The sequence below is a fragment of the Galeopterus variegatus genome, unplaced genomic scaffold (genome assembly GCF_000696425.1).
Source record: "Galeopterus variegatus unplaced genomic scaffold, G_variegatus-3.0.2 Scaffold627, whole genome shotgun sequence".
Classification (NCBI taxonomy): Eukaryota; Metazoa; Chordata; class Mammalia; order Dermoptera; family Cynocephalidae; genus Galeopterus; species Galeopterus variegatus.
The window spans coordinates 209,200-231,762 of record NW_007726738.1 but is presented as its reverse complement, the minus strand read 5'-3'; the positions used below and the strand labels follow the sequence as shown (position 1 = coordinate 231,762).

The 22,563-nt window shown below is 42.5% G+C and overlaps 1 protein-coding gene across 2 annotated transcripts in view; it reads left to right on the top strand.

Annotated features, from left to right (window-relative positions):
• MAP3K9 (mitogen-activated protein kinase kinase kinase 9) overlaps positions 1–22,563 on the top strand; it is a 65,871-nt gene that overhangs the window by 34,776 nt on the left and 8,532 nt on the right. Inside the window, exons 3-7 of one of the 2 annotated variants that reach the window (XM_008570763.1) lie at positions 7,988–8,136; positions 9,249–9,424; positions 13,799–14,039; positions 19,586–19,708; positions 21,052–21,205. In XM_008570763.1, the coding sequence (XP_008568985.1) occupies positions 7,988–8,136; positions 9,249–9,424; positions 13,799–14,039; positions 19,586–19,708; positions 21,052–21,205 (843 nt within the window). Of the gene's footprint in view, positions 1–7,987; positions 8,137–9,219; positions 9,425–13,798; positions 14,040–19,585; positions 19,853–21,051; positions 21,206–22,563 lie in introns of those variants that run through there. The other variant, XM_008570762.1, reaches the window with a different exon arrangement.

Sequence of the window (22,563 nt, the reverse complement as noted above, 5' to 3'; positions counted from 1 at the left end):
CCAGAAAATCCCTCCAGTGCTGTGGTAAGTGCCACCTCTATGCAGGTCCCTTTGTGTTAGTGATTGCTCCCTAGGAAAGGCCAATAGATTCCAGGGGTAACGTTACTCCCATCTCTGACCTGTAGGATGGTGGGGGCACTCAGTCCCTCCTGGAGACCTTCCCCAGATCAGCCTGGCTTGCTCAGAACAGTGCTAGGCTTTAGTGGCTGTTACTGCTGGACTTGGGAAAGCAGTTAACCCAGTATCCTCTCTGTAAACTCCTGAGCTGATGAGTATTCTTTGTGCTATCTCTTTTTTTCTTGGTGGCCTGGAAATTATCCTTTCCAGTTACCCAGTTAATCTTTTAGTAAGGCTCTGTCTATTGAACATTGATCTAGAAATGAGAAAACAGTGGGTCCCAAGCATGCACCAAGAACTGTGTAATCACAGACTAGACATGACCAACCACCCTCCTAGTGAATATCAGCCCAAGAGGTCACAAGGACATTGATCTAAAAAAATCTCATCCCCATTGAGGAGGATGAGCAACTACAGAGTATACATCCTTATGCCTGTGGGAGTATTACCTTGGTATACAAAAGGAGGGACTGTAGGTTATGATTGTACATAGTGAGTGAAATTATTGCTTCCTGATGTGTTGTAAAGCAAGCTTCTGTGTGTATGTATGTGTGTATGTGTATATGTATATGTGTGTTTTAAAAAATAATAGCTTTATTGAGATTTATTCACATACCATAAATATTACTAGATATGTAATTCCATAGATATTATTCATCCTTTATACACTTTAAAGTGTATAAGTCAATGGTTTTTAGTATATTTACGAAGTTATGCATCGATCGCCATTGTTATTAGTTTCCTAGGGCTGCAAAGGATTTGAATAGACATTTCAAATTACCAGTAACAAATTACCACAAACCTAGTGGCTTAAAGCAACAACAGTTTATTCTTTCATAGTTCTGGAGGCCAGAAGTCTGAAATTGGTGTTGGCAGGACCACACCCTCCAGAGTCTGTAGGGGAGATTCTATTCCAAATAAGGATTCTGGGTTTTAGGACTTGGACATATCATTGTAGGACCACCATTCAGCCCACTACTACCACTATTTCCAGAACATTTTTATTACTCCCGAAATAAACCTCATATTTGTTAGCAGTCATTCCTCAATTCCTGTTCCCTCACAACTATTAACTTACTTTTTGTCTCTGTGGATTTGCCTGTTCTGGACATTTCACATAATGGAATCATACAATATGTGGCCTTTTGTGACTGGCTTCTTTCATTTAGTATAATGGTTTCAAGGTTCACCCACATTGTAGCCTATATCAGAATGTCCTTCCTTTTTTTAGCTTAATAATATTCTATTGTATGGATAGACCACATTTGTTTATCCATTCATCAGTTGATGGACATTTTTTTACCACTTTTTGGATGCTATGAATAATACTGCTGTAGACATGGTGTACAAGCTTGTGCGTGAACATATGTTTCCAGTTCTCTTGGGAATGTACCTAGGTGTGGAATTGCTGAGTCACTTGGTAATTCTGTTTAACTTTTTGAGGGACCACCAAACTTTTTCATCACGGCTACATCATTTTACATTCATTCCCATTAGCAATGTATGAGGGTTCCACTTTCTCTACATCCTTTTAACACTTGTTATTGTCTGTTTTGTTTCGGTTTTTTTAATAGCAATCCTAGTGGGTGTGAAGTGGTATCTCATTGTGGTTTTGATTTGCATTTCCCTAAATAACTAATGAATGATGTTGAGTATCTTTTCATGTGCTCACTGGCCTTTTGTGTATCTTCTCTGGAGAAATGTCTGTTCAAATTCTTTACCTGTTTAAAAATTGAGATATTTTCCTTTTATTGTTGAGTTGAAAGAGTTCTTTATATATTCTGGACACAAGTCCCTTATCAGATATGTGCTTTGCAAATATTTTTTTCCATTCTTTGGATTGTTTTTTTACTTACTTAATGGTGTTTTTAATTTTGATAAAGTTCGGTTTATCTATTTTTTCTTTTGTTGCTTGTGCTTTTGGTGTCATGTCTAAGAAACCACTGCCTAATCCAAGGTCATGAAGATTTATATCTATGTTTTTTCTAAGAGTTTTATAATTGTAGTGCTTATGTTTAGGTCTCTGATCCATTTTGACTTAATTTTTATATGTGGTTTGAGGTAAGGGTCCACCTTTTTTTCTTTCATGTGGCTATTCATTTGTCCCAACACCATTTATTGAAAAGACTATTTTTTTCTTAATGAATTGTCTGCTCATCTTTGTCAAAAATCAATTTAGCAGAAATGTAAGGGCTTATTTCTGGATTCTCAGTTCTACTCGATTGATCTTTTTATCTATTCTTATGCAGGCACCACACTTTCTTGATTACTGTAGCTTGTAGTAAATTTGAAATGAGGAAGTGTGAGTCCTTCGATTTTATTCTTCTTTTTTAAGATTGTTTTGGTCACTGTAAGTCCCTTGCATTTCCTTATGAATCTTAGGATTGTATCCAGAATAGATAAAGAACTTTTTCAACTTAACAATATAAAGAAAATACTCCCAATTTTAAATTTTGTTAATTTCTGAAAAGTAGGTAGCTAGGATTTTGGTAGGAATTGAATCAAATCTGTAGAATTCTTTGAGAACTATTGACATCTTAATAATGTCTTCTAGTCCATGAACATGGGACATCTTTCTACTTAGTTAGGCCTCCTTTAATTTCTTTCAATGATGTTTTGTAGCTTCAGTATGTTGAATCTTATTTCTCCATACATTAATTACAGGGTGAAGTGGCTAATGAAAAGAAATGAGTTTTTGTTTCCTTTAAATATCTGACCTGATCTTGTTAGGTTGAGCTGTATACTGATATTTAACTGTTTTTGATTTATAAAAACAGCAGTTTCATGTTTCAATTTAACACTTTCTTTGACCATATGCTAATGAGATTAATTATCATATTAATTAAGCTAAGCTGCTGTTTTAAAGAGATCTACAGATATGGAGTTTGAATAAGATAGACGTGTATTGGGCCGGCCCGGTGGCACACTGGAGAGTGCGCCACTTGGGAGCGCGGTGGCGCTCCTGCCGAGGGTTCGGATCCCATGTGGAGACCGGTTCCTGCTCACTGGCTGAGCGCGGTGCAGGCGCAACACTGAGGGTTGCGATCCCGTTGCCGGTCCCCGGTACGGGCGCGACACCGAGGGTTGCGATCCCGTTACCGGTCAGTAAAAAAGACAAAAAAGGAAGAAAAAAAAAAAAAATAGATGTGTATTTGTCTTTCAAGGAGTAGTCCAGACAGTCCAGGCTGGCAGGGCAGCTGTGTTCCGTGAGATCATTCAGAAACCCAGGTTCTTTCAGCTTCTTTCAATGCATTGTCTGTGTCTGAATGGTTAAATCCAAGTGATTGTTACTTCTGTATTATAGTCTTCAATAGAGAAAAGAGATCTTATGATTTAAAGGCAAGCAGCTTGTCTTTAATTTGGAGATAGTTCAGAAGTTGTACACATCTCCTCTGAGCGTGCCCCATTGCCTGCACTTGGTTATGTGGGCATACCTGGCTCCAAGGGAGGCAGATAAATGTAGGCTGTAGCTGGACCATTCTGTGCCCAGCTGAAACTCTTATTATGGAAGAAGGAGAAGAGGGGATTTGGGGGGCGATCAGCCACTCGCCACATTCAACTTTCTTTTATCTTTCTTCTCTGTTACATGATTGTTTTCTACTTTCAATATTTCTGCTAGGCTTCTTCTCCCAGCCTGACCTTGAAATTGCTCAGGTTTTATTGTCACAAACTCCAAAGGTTTCTGCTGGTGATGATTTGGACAGAGTTGCCTCAGGTTATCCAGGCACATTCTTAGTGGAAAGGAAAGCAAGAATGCCTAATGTAGAGCTTCTCATGGTGACAGAAATGGTAGGTATGGAAACACAATGTCATTGTAAGGGTTTATCTTCCATGGAAGGAGTAAGGCAGGACCTTTCAACTTTTACCCAGAGTATCCTTGTTCCAAGAGTAACCTGCAGGTCTTGTCCTTCAACTACAGATCCTAAGAGTAGGCTTGAAGACTTCTGGTGAGAGATATCTGATGAAATTACCCTACTCTGTAAAGGGAATAGCTTGGAGGTAAACCCCAATCAGCAGCATTTTAGATGAAGTATCTTGGATATGGTCCCACGTTTAAAATTGTTCCCAGCACTTAAGCTTCCTGATCCAGTTTGGTTGATGAATGTGGTTTGAAAACATAAGTCACCCTGCACCCTTTCAGCTTCCTTAGCTTTCATGCTGGAGGATTTCCTTCAATACACAATTTATCGAACCTATTAAATGGGACTTTAATCCCTCCCTCCTCAAGCCTACCTATCTAAGTGACTCCAAATGATCTCTCACCTTTCCCATAGGAAATTGTGTTCCTAACATTACTTGTACACTGGAAACAATATTTACCACCTGTGAATGCTTAAGGGCTAGCTAGGCTGTATGCTAAATGCTGTACATCTTTCATCTCATTTATTCCTCACAAGAATTCCCAAAAGTAGGTGTTGTTATTCCCATTTTACAGATGAGGTGACTGAGGCTCAGATGGTTTGTCATATGCCTAAGTTCCCCCAGGTAGATATAAAGCTGTAGTTAAAACTAGATATGTGTCACTTGAAAGTCTGTGCTATAGCTGTTACCATCTATATTCTCTGTTCCTGAACTTTGGGCTACCTCTTCCAGGATGATTGGCCTTCCATACCTGGGAGCCAGCAGGATATCCCAGAGAGGGCTGAAGCATGCCTAGGAACTTGGTGCAATGCTGGTTCCCAAATTGACTTGTGATTTGTTTATTCATTTGTTTATTCAAGAAATGTTGAATGCTTACTCTGTGCCAGGTACCAGCCTGAGTCTGAGTCCCCACTTCTCTTCTTCCCTGCTGGAACGCATCCAGGGCCTGAGATCTCTGGGCCTCTGCCATGGCCAGTGCCCAGGGCCAACTGAGTTTGTCTTCCTGTTCCTCGGGTATTGTTCTGCGGGTCTCCTCCACACACGTGATGGAGGATGAGATGATGGTGGCCTGGGTCCTCAGCTACATAAATTACCCAGTCTGCTTGGATTGGGGACTTCCTCAGGAAGAGCAGTTGCTGAAGTCTTTCCCTGTGGTTGTGCTGTGCAGGGGAGCAGTGGTTACAGCCAGAGGGTGTCATCGCAGAAGGACATCTTGCCTATTGTATGTGGAATGAGGTGGAGGCATTTTCTTAATCATTTTAAATTTTTAAAATTACAATAGCAAAACATGTTCCATATATATATATAAAGTATAGATAAACAAAAAAGAAAAGAGAAGAAAAGAAAATTACCCTAAACCCACTCATAGCGATATATTGATATTTTGGTATATTTACTCCTACTCATGTGCTCATCTACCAACCCCTTAAGAGGCGATCATTCTGCTTTGTAAGCTGCTTTTTGAATGAAATGTAGCATGAACACATTGCCAGGTTAGTAGGTATGTTGTTAGGTCAGTAAATAAGTGGAGGACAAGAGTGGCTCTAAGCTAGGAATCTGGTCAGCAGTGCTGAGGGTTCTTAGAGGTCACATGGTAGAAGCTGCCCAGCATGACTGCTCTCTGGATAAGTCACATTAAAGGTTATCAGGAAGTGTATTAATACAATTCTTGATGGTGTTCAAGGCTTACTTTAAAGTAAGAGTAACAGTAACAGCCTGCAGGACCATCTGACCATGCACTGATTCCCATACCCACCCACCAACTCACTATGTATGAATCCCTACTGCATACCAGAGCCTGGGCTAGGCCCTGAGAATGCAAAGATTAAAAACTACTGTCCCCGTCCTTTAGGAAGGAGCCCACAGGCTGCTAAACAAACAGCTAAAATACATACATGGCAGCCCAAACAAGGGCTAAGTAACACCTGGGGATGTCAGGGAAGGCTTCCTAAAGTGTCCGACATTGTTCCCTTCAGCATCCAACTAAAATCCAACTGCTTGTCTAGATAAGTCAAGACCTGCAACTGTCTACCAGGCTTTTTTCCTGTCAAGTTACATAAAGAAAATGATAGTATTTGGAGGCCTCATCATGGTAAGCCACTATCAAAGGAGAGAGACTGGCCAGGCCACTCTGAGTGTCCATATGTGGCCCCTGGATGCCCTGCCACATTGGTTGGCACATTATTCTTTGGAGCCATGCCAGACCACTTGGGATCCTTTTGGGGCAAGCCCCTGCCCTTGACGGCTTGTCTCAGTGCATGCCCCTCCCTGTCTCTGGAGCACTGGCCCCCCTCCTTCATTTAGCAGTGATGAGAGCAGAAGGGCTGTCTTCTGCTATCATCCTTATCTGGCTTAAGTGACCCTCCTTTGTGTCCTCATAGTATCTCTGTGTGACTCATCATTCTATATTCTAGTTGTCTTCTTTTCTATACCTCTCACTAATCTCTTTGTGGATGTCTTTTATCCTGTATCCCAATCCCTGGCATTGAGCTTGATACACAGCACATACTTAATAGATGTTTAAAATGAAAGAATGAGTAAATGGCAAGAAATTTGAGTTGGATCTTGAGAGATAATTAGTAGTTGTCTTCTTTTCTATACCTCTCACTAATCTCTTTGTGGATGTCTTTTATCCTGTATCCTAATCCCTGGCATTGAGCTTGATACACAGCACATACTTAGTAGATGTTTAAAATGAAAGAATGGGTAAATGGCAAGAAATTTGAGTTGGATCTTGAGAGATAATTAGAGTTTACCAATCAGAGAAATGGTAGAAGTGCGTTCTAGAGAGGCCATTCACTAGAAGTTGGTCCAGGATCCACCATGATGTACTTCATGTATGCCCTCAGGATGTGTCACTCTATCTACCTAAAACCTTCTCTCCTCATTTGCAAAATGATAATACTTACCTTGCAGGCTTGCTGTAGGGATTCAAGATGATGATTGTAAAGTGCATTAGCACTCTGCACATACAAGGTATTGTGATAAATGGATACTGGGCTTATTGCTATTTTCAAAAATTAATATGATTTTTGTTGCTGGTTGCAGACTACTGATGAGTATTACAAGAAATTTGAGGTTGGTGTTGAAAATATAAGGAGAGCCATTCTTCTGACTGTTGATAGCTTTATGATTTCTTGTCCTGACTTATTCTTAGAAGGATTGGAGGTTTTTGCTTCCAAAACCATGATTTTGCCTGGTTCTGATTGTGAATTGGTAGAATAATTCTTCCTCTAAGTTTTGTTCTTTACATTCTCTGACTCACAGAACATAGGAAGAATTCTTTATGTGGATTTCAAAGGTAGGGCAGGCACAGTGAAGTTCTCACAGCTGACACACTGCTCTGCTTGACCGATGTGGTCTACCCCGGTGAAACTTTTCCCTTTGAGTTAGACAAATGTCTCTGTTAGGGATTGTTGCATGCTGATCTGGGGCAGGAATCTATTCAACCAAGTGGGCAATTAAAGAAATCTTTTACAGGAGCAAACTTTGTTTTGAGTGGTCAGCTCTTTGCTTTCTAAAGCTTAAAAAATGTGTCTGTGTCAGAAGCTGAAGTTCTTTTTTAAAATAGAAAAAAATTGTACTTGTGAGGCTGCCTCTTTTCCCATGTTATTTCATTAATAATGATGACGACAACAACATAGCTGTGGCCATTGAGCACTTATTTAAACCCTCTAGTATTTAATTTAATTTAATTTTGTGATAGCTCTGTGAGACTGGTAGCAGGTGAGGAATTAGAGGCTTGGAGAGATGTAGAACTTGCCCAAGGTCACATAGCTAGGGAATTATGGAACAAGACTTTGAAACCAAGTACGCTTGACTCCAGAGGTTTTGCTTTTAGCTAGTAGGTTTTATTGCTTCTCTCTTATATCGCATTAGTATTGTCTATTTCATTAGTCTCTCTTTGTGTTGGGGCGAATGTGAGATGCTCAGAAAAGCCTCATGAGCTATTTCAGTGAGGTTGTACCAGTGGTTTATTATGTGGCTTCTGTCTCCTTCCTCTCCTTAGCTATGGGGTGTTGCTTTGGGAGCTGCTGACCGGCGAGGTGCCCTTCCGAGGCATTGATGGCTTAGCGGTAGCTTATGGAGTGGCCATGAACAAACTCGCCCTTCCTATTCCTTCCACTTGCCCTGAACCTTTTGCCAAACTCATGGAAGGTAAGTAACCCCTGTCCTGAACAAGACTGGAGACAGTTTGTTTACCTTCTTATGAGCACTTGGTAGATTTTGGCCAATTCTACAAGATCAGTTACTGAAAGAGGAGATAAAATGTTAGTCACCAAGGAGGAATCCTGTGGGCAATGGGAAGACCTACCTCAAAATGATGTCCACACCCAGCTGCAGCAGGTCCCTCTGTCCATCGCCAGTGACTGTAGACGTTAACTTGGTAACTAAAGCCTGCTCTCCAGCACTTCAGTATACAGCCAGGTGCTGCGTAATGGCGTTTTGGTCAATGACGGACCACGTAAATGGTGGTGGTCAGAACAATAATCTGGGTGTGTAGCAGGCTGTACCATCTAGGTTTGTGTAAGTGCACTCAGTGTTCACACAATAACGGAGTCGCCTAACTACATGCTTCTCAGAATGTATTCCAGTCGTTAAGTGATGCATGGATGTATTATTTAACACAAAATAAGAACATACAACAGCTTTTATTTCAGGATCCCTGAGTGTCTTATATATAGAAATGAAGAACATCTGAGAGGAAAGTGACTTTAAAAGTCAGCTAGTGAGAAATCCAGAGCTGAGAGAGGTTAAGTATGGGTGGCCTCTCTATTAGTTAGTGGCTGAGCTGGGGTCAGATAGACTTTTCCTGACTTCCACTCTAATGCTTTGTATCCTCGCCTCCTCATCATTCTATTGAGGTGGGGGAAGGGTAACTTATTTATTTTGGGGAAATTGAGGCACAGGGTGTGGTTACCCATTGTCAGGACTTGAGCCTTGTAGTAACATGGTAAATTATGTTAGCAATACTTTACACAAGAAAAGTCTTTGGGCTTGCTTTTCTTGTACTTAACAGTCATAATTGGGTGAATGCTGCATTTTGTCTTTAGTTTCACTGTTTATGATTGTGGTGGGGGGCAGCTTGCTTTACCTCCTGAGCCCTACTTGGAGATAATTAGAGAGCAGGGGTTATCTAAATTCTAATCTCTGTTTCTGGAGGGAGACATGAGAGGTAGTTTTATGGTCAGTGAGGTCACGTGATATCCTAAGTCTTTTGTTTGCCTCTGTCTGTTCATGCTGTCTGTTTACTCACATGTTCCATTCAGACTGCTGGAATCCTGACCCCCATTCACGACCATCTTTCACGAGTATCCTGGACCAGCTGACTACCATAGAGGAGTCTGGTTTCTTTGAAATGCCCAAGGACTCCTTCCACTGCCTGCAGGATGACTGGAAACATGAGATTCAGGAGATGTTTGACCAACTCAGGGCCAAAGAAAAGGTAAAAAAAAAAAAAAAGAAAATTAAAAAGAGAAAAAAAGGCATGCATTGGATTAGTGGACCCCACTGGGGCCACTGGACTGAGTCTGACCGATCACTCTGATTCTGATGTGATTGTCTTCTTGCTTAATATCTACTTAATTGTCCAAACCGGCGGAGGAGCACCACTGGGCATTTACCAGTGGGTGTCTCACCCTGCCAGCTGAGAATATGAGAGGGTTCTAGAAAGATTTTTTGGTTCTACAGTGGACTTCTACAGAAGGCTAACTTGATATAGGGATACTTGGGCATTGAGAGGTGTCCACATAAACTTGGTTAATTTCTTTTTTCTCTTCTCACTCTACACTATAGCGGCTCCATATTATAGCAGCTAAAATTATATATGACTTTATAGTTTCCCACTTTTTTCATTTGAAAAGTCTGATGAGAGCTTTTTATCCTTATAGAAATCTTGTGGCTCCTGCCACCAGTGTGTAGGGCAGATGTTGTCATTTCCATCTCAGAGCTGAGAGTCAGTGACTTGTCTAAAGTCACAGAGCTAGTAAGTGGGAAAGCAGAACCTCGAATCTGCGCCTTCTGATTCCAAAACCTATATTCTTTGTAATATTGTTGTTGTTCCCCTACACAAATGAGTAAAAAATAATTTCTGGGGCTGATTTGAAAAGATTCAGTTCTTTTTATGGAACATAGCAATCCTAAATGCAGTCCTATTTGGCAAGTCAGTGAGCATTCTGCAAGGGAATGAAGTGAGCTTATGATGAATCTTTAGGGACCCTGATGGGTGGACCTGCATTGACCGTTGAACAGAATGGTTACAAGAGAGTGCTCCTATTTATTTTGATTGCCGAATCACTGACTCCTGTTTGCCTTTTTTTTGACTGATGAAATTATAAGGGTACCACCCACTTAGAACAATGAAAGTTGGATTTTGTCAGTAAGTAGTTACTAGGAAAAGTCAAACCCATTCTCATAATAGCTAACATTCGTAGAAAGTGTCCTATGTGCCATGCTCTTATAATTTAAATGAATTGTAATAAGATAATAATAATAAGCTAATGTAACAAGAATTGTCTTACATCTATAATGTCTGTGCTGTTAACTCCATATTATATGTGATGCCCATATTAACTTGCCCAAGACCACATAGTTAATGATGGTGAGCTGGGACCTGAATTCAGGCAGTTTGTTCCAGAGTCCTTGCTCTTAACCACCATACTATGGTGCCTCTCTGTTATAAGACCTGTGGTTTGGCAAGTGAGGGTAAGATGTATAATGAGATTTTTCTCTGGAGAGATTCCTGTTAAGTCATTCTGTATATGGAGGATGTTATTTGCATGCTGTGTAACACAAAAAGGCATTTCACAAGTAGCGTATTTACCACATTTGAGGGTCTTCCAGGACATTGTGTGTATACTCTGCAAATGTGCTGGTTTGCCATGTAATTCAGCTAATTCTTCAGGCTGGCTCAACCTACTGCTTCCAGGTATTGTGAGGATGGATAGTCTCTAGTCTGGGGTTTGAGCTCCCATAAAGAAAGAGGCTTAGACACAAACCATCTCTTAGACAACAGCATGAAGGAGATGAGGACTTGGGAAAGTTGAAATTAGCTTGAATTTTTTAAACTTTTCCATTTAACAGCTAAATCAACCAACCAGGAATAATTTTTATGCATATTCTATGTGTTTTTGTTCTCCTGATGGTGAGAACAAAAGTAGTGGGACAGGAGAACCAAGGATTTGAAGCATCCACAACAGTTAGTTGGTTTGAGGCTTATTTCATCAAAAAAGGAGAAGTTCAAAAGTTCGAGTTCAACTCTCGAGAACTTATGATGAACTATGTTCCCATAAAGGATTGCGTTATGAAATTGTCCTATATCTCCCTATTGTTTCTCATTCATTTTTTTGTTGACTCAATAGTTATTCAACTACTGAGCACCTGCCATGTACCAGGTACTTTTCAAGGTGCTAATCCTCTTGTCATTTCTCTCCTTTCTATCACTTTTATGGCTAATTTGACATGCTCTTGGGTATGAATGAAAAGTTCGTAACATCAGAATATTTTATCCATACCTTGTCTCTGTTCTCTCTTCTGCTCTCTCCCTGTTGCTCAGCTTCCCCCCTATGTGTTTGCATGCATTTTTCTAGCTCCTGGTTCTCATTCTATACTATTTTGTTTTGGCCCAGAATAACTTCTCATAGTGCAGTATTTCACTGAGAAATTAAGTTTCGACCACAGAAATGTTGCTGTGGCTACTTTATTGAAGAAGTGTCCTGCTTTTTAGATGTGGTTCTCTCAGGTTATTGACATTAAGGCTTCTTAAGTTTTAGTTCTCCACCTGCACCCCACTTCAGCCGTAGGCCCAGGGTAACCACTGTTAACAGTTTGGATTCCAGATTTTTTTTTTATTTTATTTTTTTAAAAAGATGACCGGTAAGGGGATCTTAACCCTTGACTTGGTGTTGTCAGCACCACGCTCACCCAGTGAGCGAACCGGCCATCCCTGTATGGGATCCGAACCCCGGGCCTTGGTGTTATCAGCACCGCACTCTACCGAGTGAGCCACGGGCCGGCCCAGGATTCCAGATTTTAAAATAGTGTATACATGCTTTGTTTTCCTTCCTATTTTCTCTTCTGTTTCCTTTTTTTTTTTAAAAGATGACCCGTAAGGGGATCTTAACCCTTGACTTGGTGTTGTCAGCACCACACTCTCCTAAGTGAGCTAACCGGCCATCCCTATACAGGGATCCGAACCTGTGGCCTTGGTGTTATCAGCACCACACTCTCCCAAGTGAGCCACGGGTCGGCCCTTTCTCTTCTATTTCTGATTCCATATCCCCCATCCTCTGCCCAGAATCTCAGTGCTGGGCTCATTTATAAATTCACACAGGAGGGAAAGAGGAGGCAGGGAAGAGGTTCTGCCCACCTGCTGTAGCTCTCACCTCCATTCTCAGGGCAAGATAAAAGGAACTTTTCTTGAGTCACAATATGGGATTCCAAATGGGGCCCTCTGGCTTTCTGGTTTCAACTCTCCCCCGAGCAGTGTGAGTGGCTGTCCTCAAGATGCTGCAGAGGCATGGGCTGCTCTGGGTGACATCTTCTGTGTTCATTGAGCAGTTAGTTTCAGGGGTGTATGACAGAACAGCAGGCAAGTTTGGTTCTAGAGCAAGCACCTAGCAAGGACCTCAGGAAATGCTCTTTCTCCTTGCTGTGCTCCCACAATCCTTCCAGAGCTGATCATTGTCCTTTAAGATAAGGTGAGAATTGAAGCCACTTGCCTCAGTGGATTCATTCAGAAGGGAACAAAGATTTAGATGACATGCTTCACATACCTTGCAAACTGCCACCCTGGAAGTATATTTATTTTTATTTGAATATTAGATGTTGCCTGGAGGGTGATTCATTTACTGGACACATTTTGAGCTAGATCATGCTAAGTTGGCTCTGATTTTTTAAAAAATCCTTTATGTAATAGAAAAAATTAAATAGAACCAAATCTGTAAAATTCAAATACATGATTATATTTTGTATCCAAAACCCTAAGGCTGGCCAGTTAGTTCACATGATTAGAGCATGGTGCTGATAACACCAAAGTCCAGGGTTCAATTTCTGTACCAGCCAGCCACCAAAAAACAAAAAAATATAACAACCAAAACACTATGTTTTTCAATCACAAGCAATTTTAATCAAGAATTAAGGAGCACTAGAAACCTCCAGCCCACTTCTCTGGGGCTTGGCTGTAGCTTTAGCTTCTCTGGCTTTGTCTGCATTATGACTGTTCTGAGCCTTCCTTTTTCCACCATTCAAGGTGGTCAGGTGTTCATTTACCAGCTGACTCTCCACCCAGCATCCTAGGTGTCTTAGACCTTTTTTGTTGCTTATAACAAAATACATGGAACTTGGTGATTTATAAAGAAAAATGACATTTATTGCTTACAGTTTCTGAGGCTGGGAAGTCCAAAGTCCATCTGGTGGTGGTGACAGTGACTCAGGGGTCTCACATTGCAAGATGGTGGAAGCAGAGAGAGCAGAGGGAGAGGGAAAGACAAATTCTCCTCTTGTTTTAAAGCCCTTGGAACCACACCCCTGACCACCATTTTTAATCCATTCACTACTTCAGGTCCTATAGTCTAATCACCTCTTCAAGGCTCCACCTTTCAATGACCGTAATAGGATTTCCCACCCTCTTAACAGTCACAGTGGGGGCTAAGTTTCTAATACGTAGAACTTGTGGGGACACAATTCAAGCTTCAAGGAGTTTTGGGGGGACATAATTCAATCCACTACACTAGGAGAGCTGTCCAGGCTGTCAGGAGCACCATCCCTCCAGGAACTCCCACCCCAGACACTCCTCTCTGCCGGTTCCGCCTGCCTGTAGGAGCTGCGCACCTGGGAGGAGGAGCTGACGCGGGCTGCGCTGCAGCAGAAGAACCAGGAGGAGCTGCTGCGGCGTCGGGAGCAGGAGCTGGCGGAGCGGGAGATCGACATCCTGGAACGAGAGCTCAACATCATCATCCACCAGCTGTGCCAGGAGAAGCCCCGGGTGAAGAAACGCAAGGGCAAGTTCAGGAAGAGCCGGCTGAAGCTCAAGGATGGCAACCGCATCAGCCTCCCCTCCGGTAGGTGGCTGGGGACCGCTGGGAAGTGGGAGCAGGGCAAGGAGCTGGCGTGGCCGGGGGTGTGGGATCGGGGACTGACCCTGGCTCTCAAAATGGAACCTGTTTGAAATAGGCCATTCTCTTCAGTGGAAAGACTAGCTTGCTGTAGGTCTGCCCCAGTCCAGGGCAACTGTTGAGTGTGAGTAAACACAGAATTTGAAGTGAAGACAGACTAGCATGGGCCAGGCTGCTAGACGCATGGCAGCTCACGCAGGCACATCTCACTTTAGGCAAACCTGGAGAAGGAAGCATGTAATTGGGGAAAAAACATTCCAGGGTGTGCATGTGTGAGACAAGAAATCTTGGCTCTGCAATATACCTCATCTCGAGCGTTCTTTAAGTAATTAGTTCCCTGAGTGCAGTTGAGATTAAGATTAATGTATGAGAATGTACATGATAAGATTTACACATAGCCTTTCAGAAATGCATTGGCTGGATAAAGATACATTTGTGATACTACAGGCTTGGGGAAAGTGCAAAGAAATATGAAATATAAATTAGAACGTTTGTGGTCTGTGATATACCCATGGAGGGTCGTGAGTACTCAAGTGTGTGTTTGTGTAGATAAAAATGTTCATTGTGTTATGAGTCTGTAAGGCCCTGGGAAGCAAGCTTATTAGAAGTACAAGGCACCAAGGAAAAATGGCATAATAGGAGCAGTAGTGGATGATTTTAAACACTAGGATGGTGGCTTAAGGACAAACAAGAGAGTTGAATGGCCATTGAATGATTGGTCTATGGGATATGTTTACTGGCTTCTTTATTGCACTTTTTTTTTTTTTAATGAATCATAATTGATTATATTTCTGGGATTCAATGTTGAAATATGTTGATCAAATCAATATTATTAGTACGTATATTGTTACAAATCATACTTACTCTTTATGCCCCTTGTCCAATCTCTCCCTATCCCCCTCTCCCTCCCCCTCCTAGCACTGATAACCATAGATTTCTTCTCTCCCTCTGAAAGAGTAATGGTTACTCTGTTGATTTGTTGCCTAGATGATCTGTCCAATGCTGAGAGGTGTGTTCAGGTCCCCCAATATTATCATAGAGCAGATGCTTCTTCTGTCACTCTGGAATGGGCTTTGTGGAGAGAGACATCCTCTTCTTTTTTCTTTGGTCTCTTCTGGTGACTCTCCTTGTGTCAATGCACTCTAGTGGCTGGCAGCCCATCTGTGTGCTGGTTGTGACATCTAGCCACTTTCACAGCAGCTGTGGTTATTGTGGTGGCTGTGGTGGTCACCCACATGGAGGTGATGTTTTTGGCATGCTCCTTGGTGCTGGTGGTGTGCCTGGATGTGGGCAGGTGGTCCAGTCCCTGGTTCCATACCCTGGGCCCCCAGGTGGGCCCTGAGGCACTGGAACTAATTTTTTGTCCTTTGCTTACTTCTAAAACAGGGGACTTCCTGTGGGAACCAGTACTTTATCTGTGTTGTTGAGCTAAATTGCTTCTTTGCTGCTGTTTCCCTAGGGAAGATTTTTTGTGTGGCTCAGGGTTTAATGGTTGACCTTATAGGTACTTCTGGCTCTCCAGAGACCCAGTGCACCTGGGTTGTGTAGAAACTCTGATCTGGGCCTGAATCTTTTCATCAAAGATTCGTGCAATTCTACATTCCTGACCAGTCTCCTCTGAGTGGTCCTGTCCTGATTGGGGGGCAGATCGGCTGTCCTTGCTGTGTCCCAGTGTTCTCCCATTGGGGCCATCTCCCCCACTGCCTGTGCTCCAAACACTTCCCATGGGACAGGCCCTGCACTGGTCCCTTGTGATGATTCACCAGCCTCTGAATGGCTCCCTTTTTCAGCTGTTTTGGCTCCTCGCTCCTGTGTGGGTCCACGGGAACCCTATTAGTGGTCTTGCTGTCCTGGGGGCCACCAATGCCCTCTTTTCCCCTGATGCCTCCGAGCAACTCTATTTGAAGCGCACAGCTGTGGCTTCTGCTGGTTCCTGCTCCATGCACTCAGCAGTTCCAGACTTAAAGTGGCTGTGGCCCGAAATGCTCTGAGCAGTTTTTTCTTTCTCTCATCATGGTTTCTCCACCTTCATGAACTCAGTAGGTCTCTCCTCCTCTTCCCCTGAGCTCCAGCGGCCCCAGCTTGGTTGTTGTTACATTTTTATAGTTGTTAATTGGTACTTTTTTTTTTCCAGACAGCACAGTCTTTATGCACCTCTTTCTCAAGCATCTAGTGTGTGCCAGTATATTGTTGCATGCTGGGGATACAGATATAAAAGCTAAAGTTTCCACCTGCAGGGAGGTCATGGTCTAGTGGGGAGACCTAGGTACAAGCAAGCACCTAGTTATTATACCTCTTTGATAGACAAGGAGACTGAAACTCAGAGATTCAGAGCTGTTTTACCTTCTTTATGCTGTACCATACTGCCTTTGGCACATGTCAGAATTGGGGCTGTTTGTCCCATTTCCCTCACTTCCTAGGTTCCCACCAAGGGCTAGTCCTTAATACCCTGCTGTGTCCACACTTAGTGAGAAGCATCAGTCTCTCTGCTTTGGTCTCTGAGAAAAGAGGGTGTGTACTGATAGATTATCTGAAACTGAGAATTTTACGTTAAATTTCCTAAAATAATCAACAAGATCTCATGAACTAAAAAGCTACTCTCAATATGTAATTGCACCCAAAGTGATCTGCAGATTCAATACAGTCCCCATCAGACTATCAATGACCTACTTCACAGAAATAGAAACAGCAATTCAGAAATTTATATGGAATAACAAGAGACCCTGAATAGCCAAAGCAATCCTGAGCAAAAAGAGCAAAGTGGGGGGCATCGTACTTCCTGACTTCAAAATATAAAACAAAGTGATAGTATCAAAACAACGTGGTATTGGCACAAAAACAGACACATAGACCAATGGAACAGAGAGAATTCAGAAATAAATCCATGTACCTACAACCAACTGATTTTTTTTTTTTTTGTGACTGATAAGGGGATCGTAACCCTTGGCTTGGTGTCACCCGCACCACGCTCAGCCAGTGAGCGCACCAGCCATCCCCATATAGGATCCAAACCCGCGGCCTCGGCGCTCCCAGCGCCACACTCTCCCGAGTGAGCCACGGGGTCGGCCCCAACCAAATGATTTTTGACAAAGAAACCAAGAACATACATTGTGGAAAGGACAGTCTTCAATAAATGGTGCCGGGAAAATTGGAGATCCTTATGCAGAAGAGTGAAACTAGACCCCTAACTCTTACCATATACCAAAGTCAACTCAAAATGGATTAAAGACTTAAATGTAAGACTCAAAACTATTTAGCTTCTAGAAGAAAACTTAGGGGAGACACTTCAGGACATAGGACTTGGCAAAGACTTTATGAATAATGCTTCAGAAGCATAGGAACAAAAGCAAAAATTAACAGATGGGATTATATAAAACTAAAAAGCTTCTACACAGCAAAGTAAATAATCAACAGCAAAAAGACCACCTACAGAATGGGAGAAAATATTTACAAACTATACATCCAACAAGGGATTAATATCCAGAATATACAGAGAACTCAAAACAACTCAATAATAAGAAAACAAATAATCTGATTAAAAAATGGGCAAAGGGCTGTCTGGTTAGCTTGGTTGGTTAGAGCACAGTGTTATGACACTAAGGTCAAGAGTTCAGATCCCTGTACCATCCAGCCACCAAAAAAAAACCCCAAAACCAAAAAATGGGCAAAGGAACCGAATCGATATTTTTCTTTTTTTTTCCTTTTTGTCTTTTTTACTGACCAGTAATGGGATCGCAACCCTCGGTGTCGCGCCCGTACCGGGGACCGGCAACAGGATCACAACCCTCGGTGTTGCGCCCGCACCGCGCTCAGCCAGTGAGCGCGGTCTCCACATGGGATCCGAACCCTTGGCGGGAGCGCCGCCGCACTCCCAAGCGGCGCACTCTCCAGTGCGCCACCGGGCCGGCCCCGAATCGACATTTTTCAAAAGAAGATGTACAAATGACCAACAGGCATATGAAAAAATGCTCAACATCACTAAAAGAAATGCAGATCAAAACTATGATTAGGTATTTTCTCACCATTGTTAGAATGGCTATTATCAAAAAGACAGAAAATATCAAATGCTGGCAAGGATGCGAAGAAAAGGGAATTCTTATACGTTATTGGTGGGGATGTAAATTAGTACAGCCACTTTGGAAAACAGTATGGAGATTTCTCAAACAACTAGAGATAGGTCTTCCATATGATCCAGTAATCCCACTACTGGGTATATATCCAAAGGAATGGAAACCATCATGTCAAAGGGACACCTGCACTCTCATGTTCATCATGGCTCTATTCACAATAGCAGAGAGTTGGAACCGACCTAAATGTCCTTCCATGGATGATTGGGTACATATAACAGTGGAATACTACTCAGCCATAAAAAGAATGAAATTCTGCCATTCACAGCAACATGGATGAGCTTGTAGAAAATTATGTTGAGTGAAATAAGCCAGTCACAGAATACCATGTTTTCACTCCTATGTGAAAGCTAAAATAGTTGATCTCATAGAAGTAGAGAGTAAAATAGTGATTACTAGAGACTGGTGGGGCGGTGGGGAAGGAAGGGTGGGGAGAGGGTAGTCAGTGGATACAAAATACTAGAGAGATAGGAAGAATGGGAGCCAAGTTTCTGTAGTAATGTAGGGAGACTACAGATAACGACAAAGTACTGTGTATCTTCCAATAGCTAGTCGAGATGATGTTGAATGTTCCTAACACAAAGTGACAAATGTTTGAGGTGGCGGATCTACTAAGCACCCTGATGTGATCATTGCACACAGTATGAATATACCCAAATATCACATTGTACTCCATAAATATATACAGTTATCATGGGTCAATTAAATAAAATAAAAAGAGAGGAAAAAAGAGAAATAGAGAATAGAAAAGTATTTATGAGAGGAAGGGAAAGAGAGGTGGAAGGGAAGGCCAGGGAAGGGCTGGTACACTGCTACAAAGTTACAGAGTTACAGTTAAGAAGAATAACCTGGTGCCCTGGGGTGACAATAGCTAGAAAAGAAGATCCTGAATTTTATAACCACAAAGAAGTGATAAATGTTTAGGTGGTAGATATGCTAACTATTCTGAGATCATTATACAATATATATGTGTATCGAAACAACAAACTGTTACATAAACATGTACGATGAAAAAAAAAAAAAAGACTTTTCCCACTTTTAAAAAATATATACTTGTTCCACCTATATACATTGTGTATAATTATACAGTATATAGTTGCCCCACCTATATATATTATTTATGAAAACTGTTTAATGAAGTTCACTGGGATAATGAATTTTTCATCTTTTCATGCATTCATCTTGCCATATCCCTTTGGGAAAAAGAGATGATTCTGCAAGAGAACAGTTTTCAGGTGAACAAAGAGCTTTCCAGGAAACTAGGGCCTATACCTCGGGCCTGCCAGGAAATATCAGATTTCTTATATTAATTTGATTTGGGGGAGATTCTAATGCATACTTGTGTGTTTCTCTTTCCCCAAGCAGATTTCCAGCACAAGTTCACGGTGCAGGCCTCCCCCACCATGGATAAAAGGAAGAGCCTTATCAACAGCCGTGCCAGTCCTCCTGCAAGCCCCACCATCATTCCTCGCCTTCGAGCCATCCAGTGTGAGACTGTTTCCCACATTAGTTGGGGCCAGAACACACCAGGGGCAGTGTCCCCTGCTCTGTCCAGCCACCGACTGGTCCAGGCTTGCTCCATCCATAACTTCTGCCACCTCTCCTCGACAATGTGTATATACATGCACATATGTACGCAAACCCTTAGCCTCCCCCTTGTCTCTCTCCACTAACTTTATTCCTACCTCCTTTACCTTTTATTCTTAGTCAGATATTAGCAAAAGGGCTTGTGGGTACTGACAGGATCTTTAGTGAATTATAAAGCAGTTTGTAAACTGGTGTGTGATGTAGATACATGTTGGTCCCCTGGCCTGGGGAGTTAACACACTCTCTGCCATATCTGGGGCATCACTGTTATTCTTTTGTCCATGCTTCCCAGAGAAGGGCTTTTGCAAAGTGTAGGTCCCAAGAAAACTTGCCAAGTGCTTTATAATAGGCCACTCTAGACCAATTTTATTTTTACTATAGTAATTGCTTAAAAATATATGTGTGTGTGTGTGCGCATGTGTGAATGAGTTAGTTTCCCTATTTTAAAGGTAGAGGGATTTCATTTAAAAATCCTGGATTTCTGGCTTTCCTTGAAAAATCAAGTCAAATCAGTGGGTCCCCTTTTTCATGTGGCCTCCATTAGCTGGAGCTGACAGTGGTTTCCATAAGATCCATGTTTTGCCTGAGTCCCATTTTTGTTAACTGGCTCACTTCACTCATTTATCATAAAAGCCCAGTCCCTGAGGCATCTGGGTCTCAACCCCTCCTCTAAGGAATCAGTGTCAGAAGAATGTTCCTCCTGTCTTATCTGTTTTATTTCTGTAAGCCTGTTCCTTCCCCCTCTCCTCCAGCTCCTGAATTCCTTCTCCATTACCTTAAATTCCCCATTTTATTCTTTTCCAGCTTTCTTCCCCAAATTTTGGCACTTCCATGTCTTCCTTACCCCTTATATATTTTTTCCCCACCCACCTCCTCATTCCCCTACCATCCAGTTCCACCCAACGAACAAGTTCCTTAAGTCAGATCTGTTTGGAACTCTGGTGTCTGCCTGACCTGAGCTCCAGCTTTGCATCAGACTGAAAATTTAGGAAGTTTTTTTATGTTTAGTACTTTGAGAGAGCTAATGATTGGTGGCTGAAAACTCCATTACTTTCCTGGAAGGGTCCACTTGGGCACAGAGTTTTCAATAAGACCTAACTTCCCTGAAGCTCGTGTGTGTGTGTGTGTGTGTGTGTGTGTGTGTGTGTGTGTGTGTGTGTGTGTGTCTGGTGGGGTAGAGGCTAGTTTTGTGGGGGGCCTGTCTGTCCATTTTCCAGATCTTATCCAATCTTTGTTATTCACAGTGACACCAGGTGAAAGCAGCAAAACCTGGGGCCGGAGCTCAGTCATCCCGAAGGAGGAAGGGGAGGAGGAGGAGAGGAGAGCTTCAAAGAAGAAGGGACGGACGTGGGGGCCAGGGACACTTGGTCAGAAGGAGTTTGCCTCAGGAGATGAAGGGTAAGAGCCAGGTGATTTGAAATTCTTTCTCACTTAAGGATGGGTGCACCAGGTTAAAAATATGATATGAAATACCTTTTTCTCTGTCATGTGTTTCAGTGCTTTCTGAGAAATTACAAACTTCTTGATCTTTACAACAGAATTTTCCAATCTACTTGTTCACAGAACCTCCTAGGACAGGGATTGGTAAAATTTTTCTGGAAAGGGCCAGATAATAAATATTTTAGGCTTTGTGATCCATGAGGCTGTGTTGCAACTGTTCACCTCCACTGTTGGAGCCCAAGAGCAGCCACAGACCATGAAAAGTATGTAAATGAATGAGCATGGCTGTGTTCTAGTTAAACTTTATAAAAACAAGTGGTGGGCAGCCTTCAGCCACCAGTTATAGTTTGCCCACCCCTGGAGGTGTTCTATTCAGAGTAGCAAGTAGCAAGTATTAACCAAATGTAAAAAGTTCTGCCTAATTGTTCTACCGAAACCTGGTTCTTCTCCTTAAAACATCTGTTCAAAGGAAAGAGAAGAAAGCAGAGATTAACAGGACTCTCTTGACTAGAGGCTCATCCTGAAGCAGGCGCAGGAAGAATAACCCAGCCCTGGTAGTGCAATTGAGTATACCTAACTCCAGGGCCACTAGAACTTCTTTTGGGCCACATCCCATAACCACATGGACACGTGTGAGTGCCCCTTCTGGGCAGAGCACAGTGGGACGTCGGTGCCTTGCATGTGCTTGTGTTTTCACTGTGGGCTTGAGGCCGAGGAGTCAAATTCTCCTGAGTCTCAGTTCTTCACTGGCCAGGCCCTCTGGTGTGGTGGTAGACGCACACGCCAGACTCCTGGCTCCACCATGCCTAGCTGTGTGATCTTACATGTTCTTATCTGCCAAATGGGGATAGTATTAGTATGCAGCTCATGGAATTGATCTGAGGATTAAATAAGTTCATCTCTGTGAAGTGCATAGAGGATTAGCTGGCTCCTAGTGAGCATATGTAAATATTAGCTCTGATGACCCATCCCCACTTCTCATGCACCTCTGTTTCATGCCTGAAGATGTGATGGTTTATACCTCTTATTCTCAGTGTTAAAATCTAGTGTGAGAGGGCCGGCCCGGTGGCGCACTGGATAGTGTGCCACTTGGGAAGCGCGGCAGCGCTCCCGCCCGAGGGTTCGGATCCCACATGCAGACCGGTTCCCGCTCACTGGCTGAGCGAGGCGCGGGAGCAACACCGAGGCTTGCGATCCCGTTGCCGGTCCCCGGTCTGGTACGGGGGCAACACTGAGGGTTGCGATCCGTTGCCGGACACGGAAAAAGACAAAAGACAAAAAAAAAAAAAAAAAAAAAAAAAAAAAAAAAAAAAAAA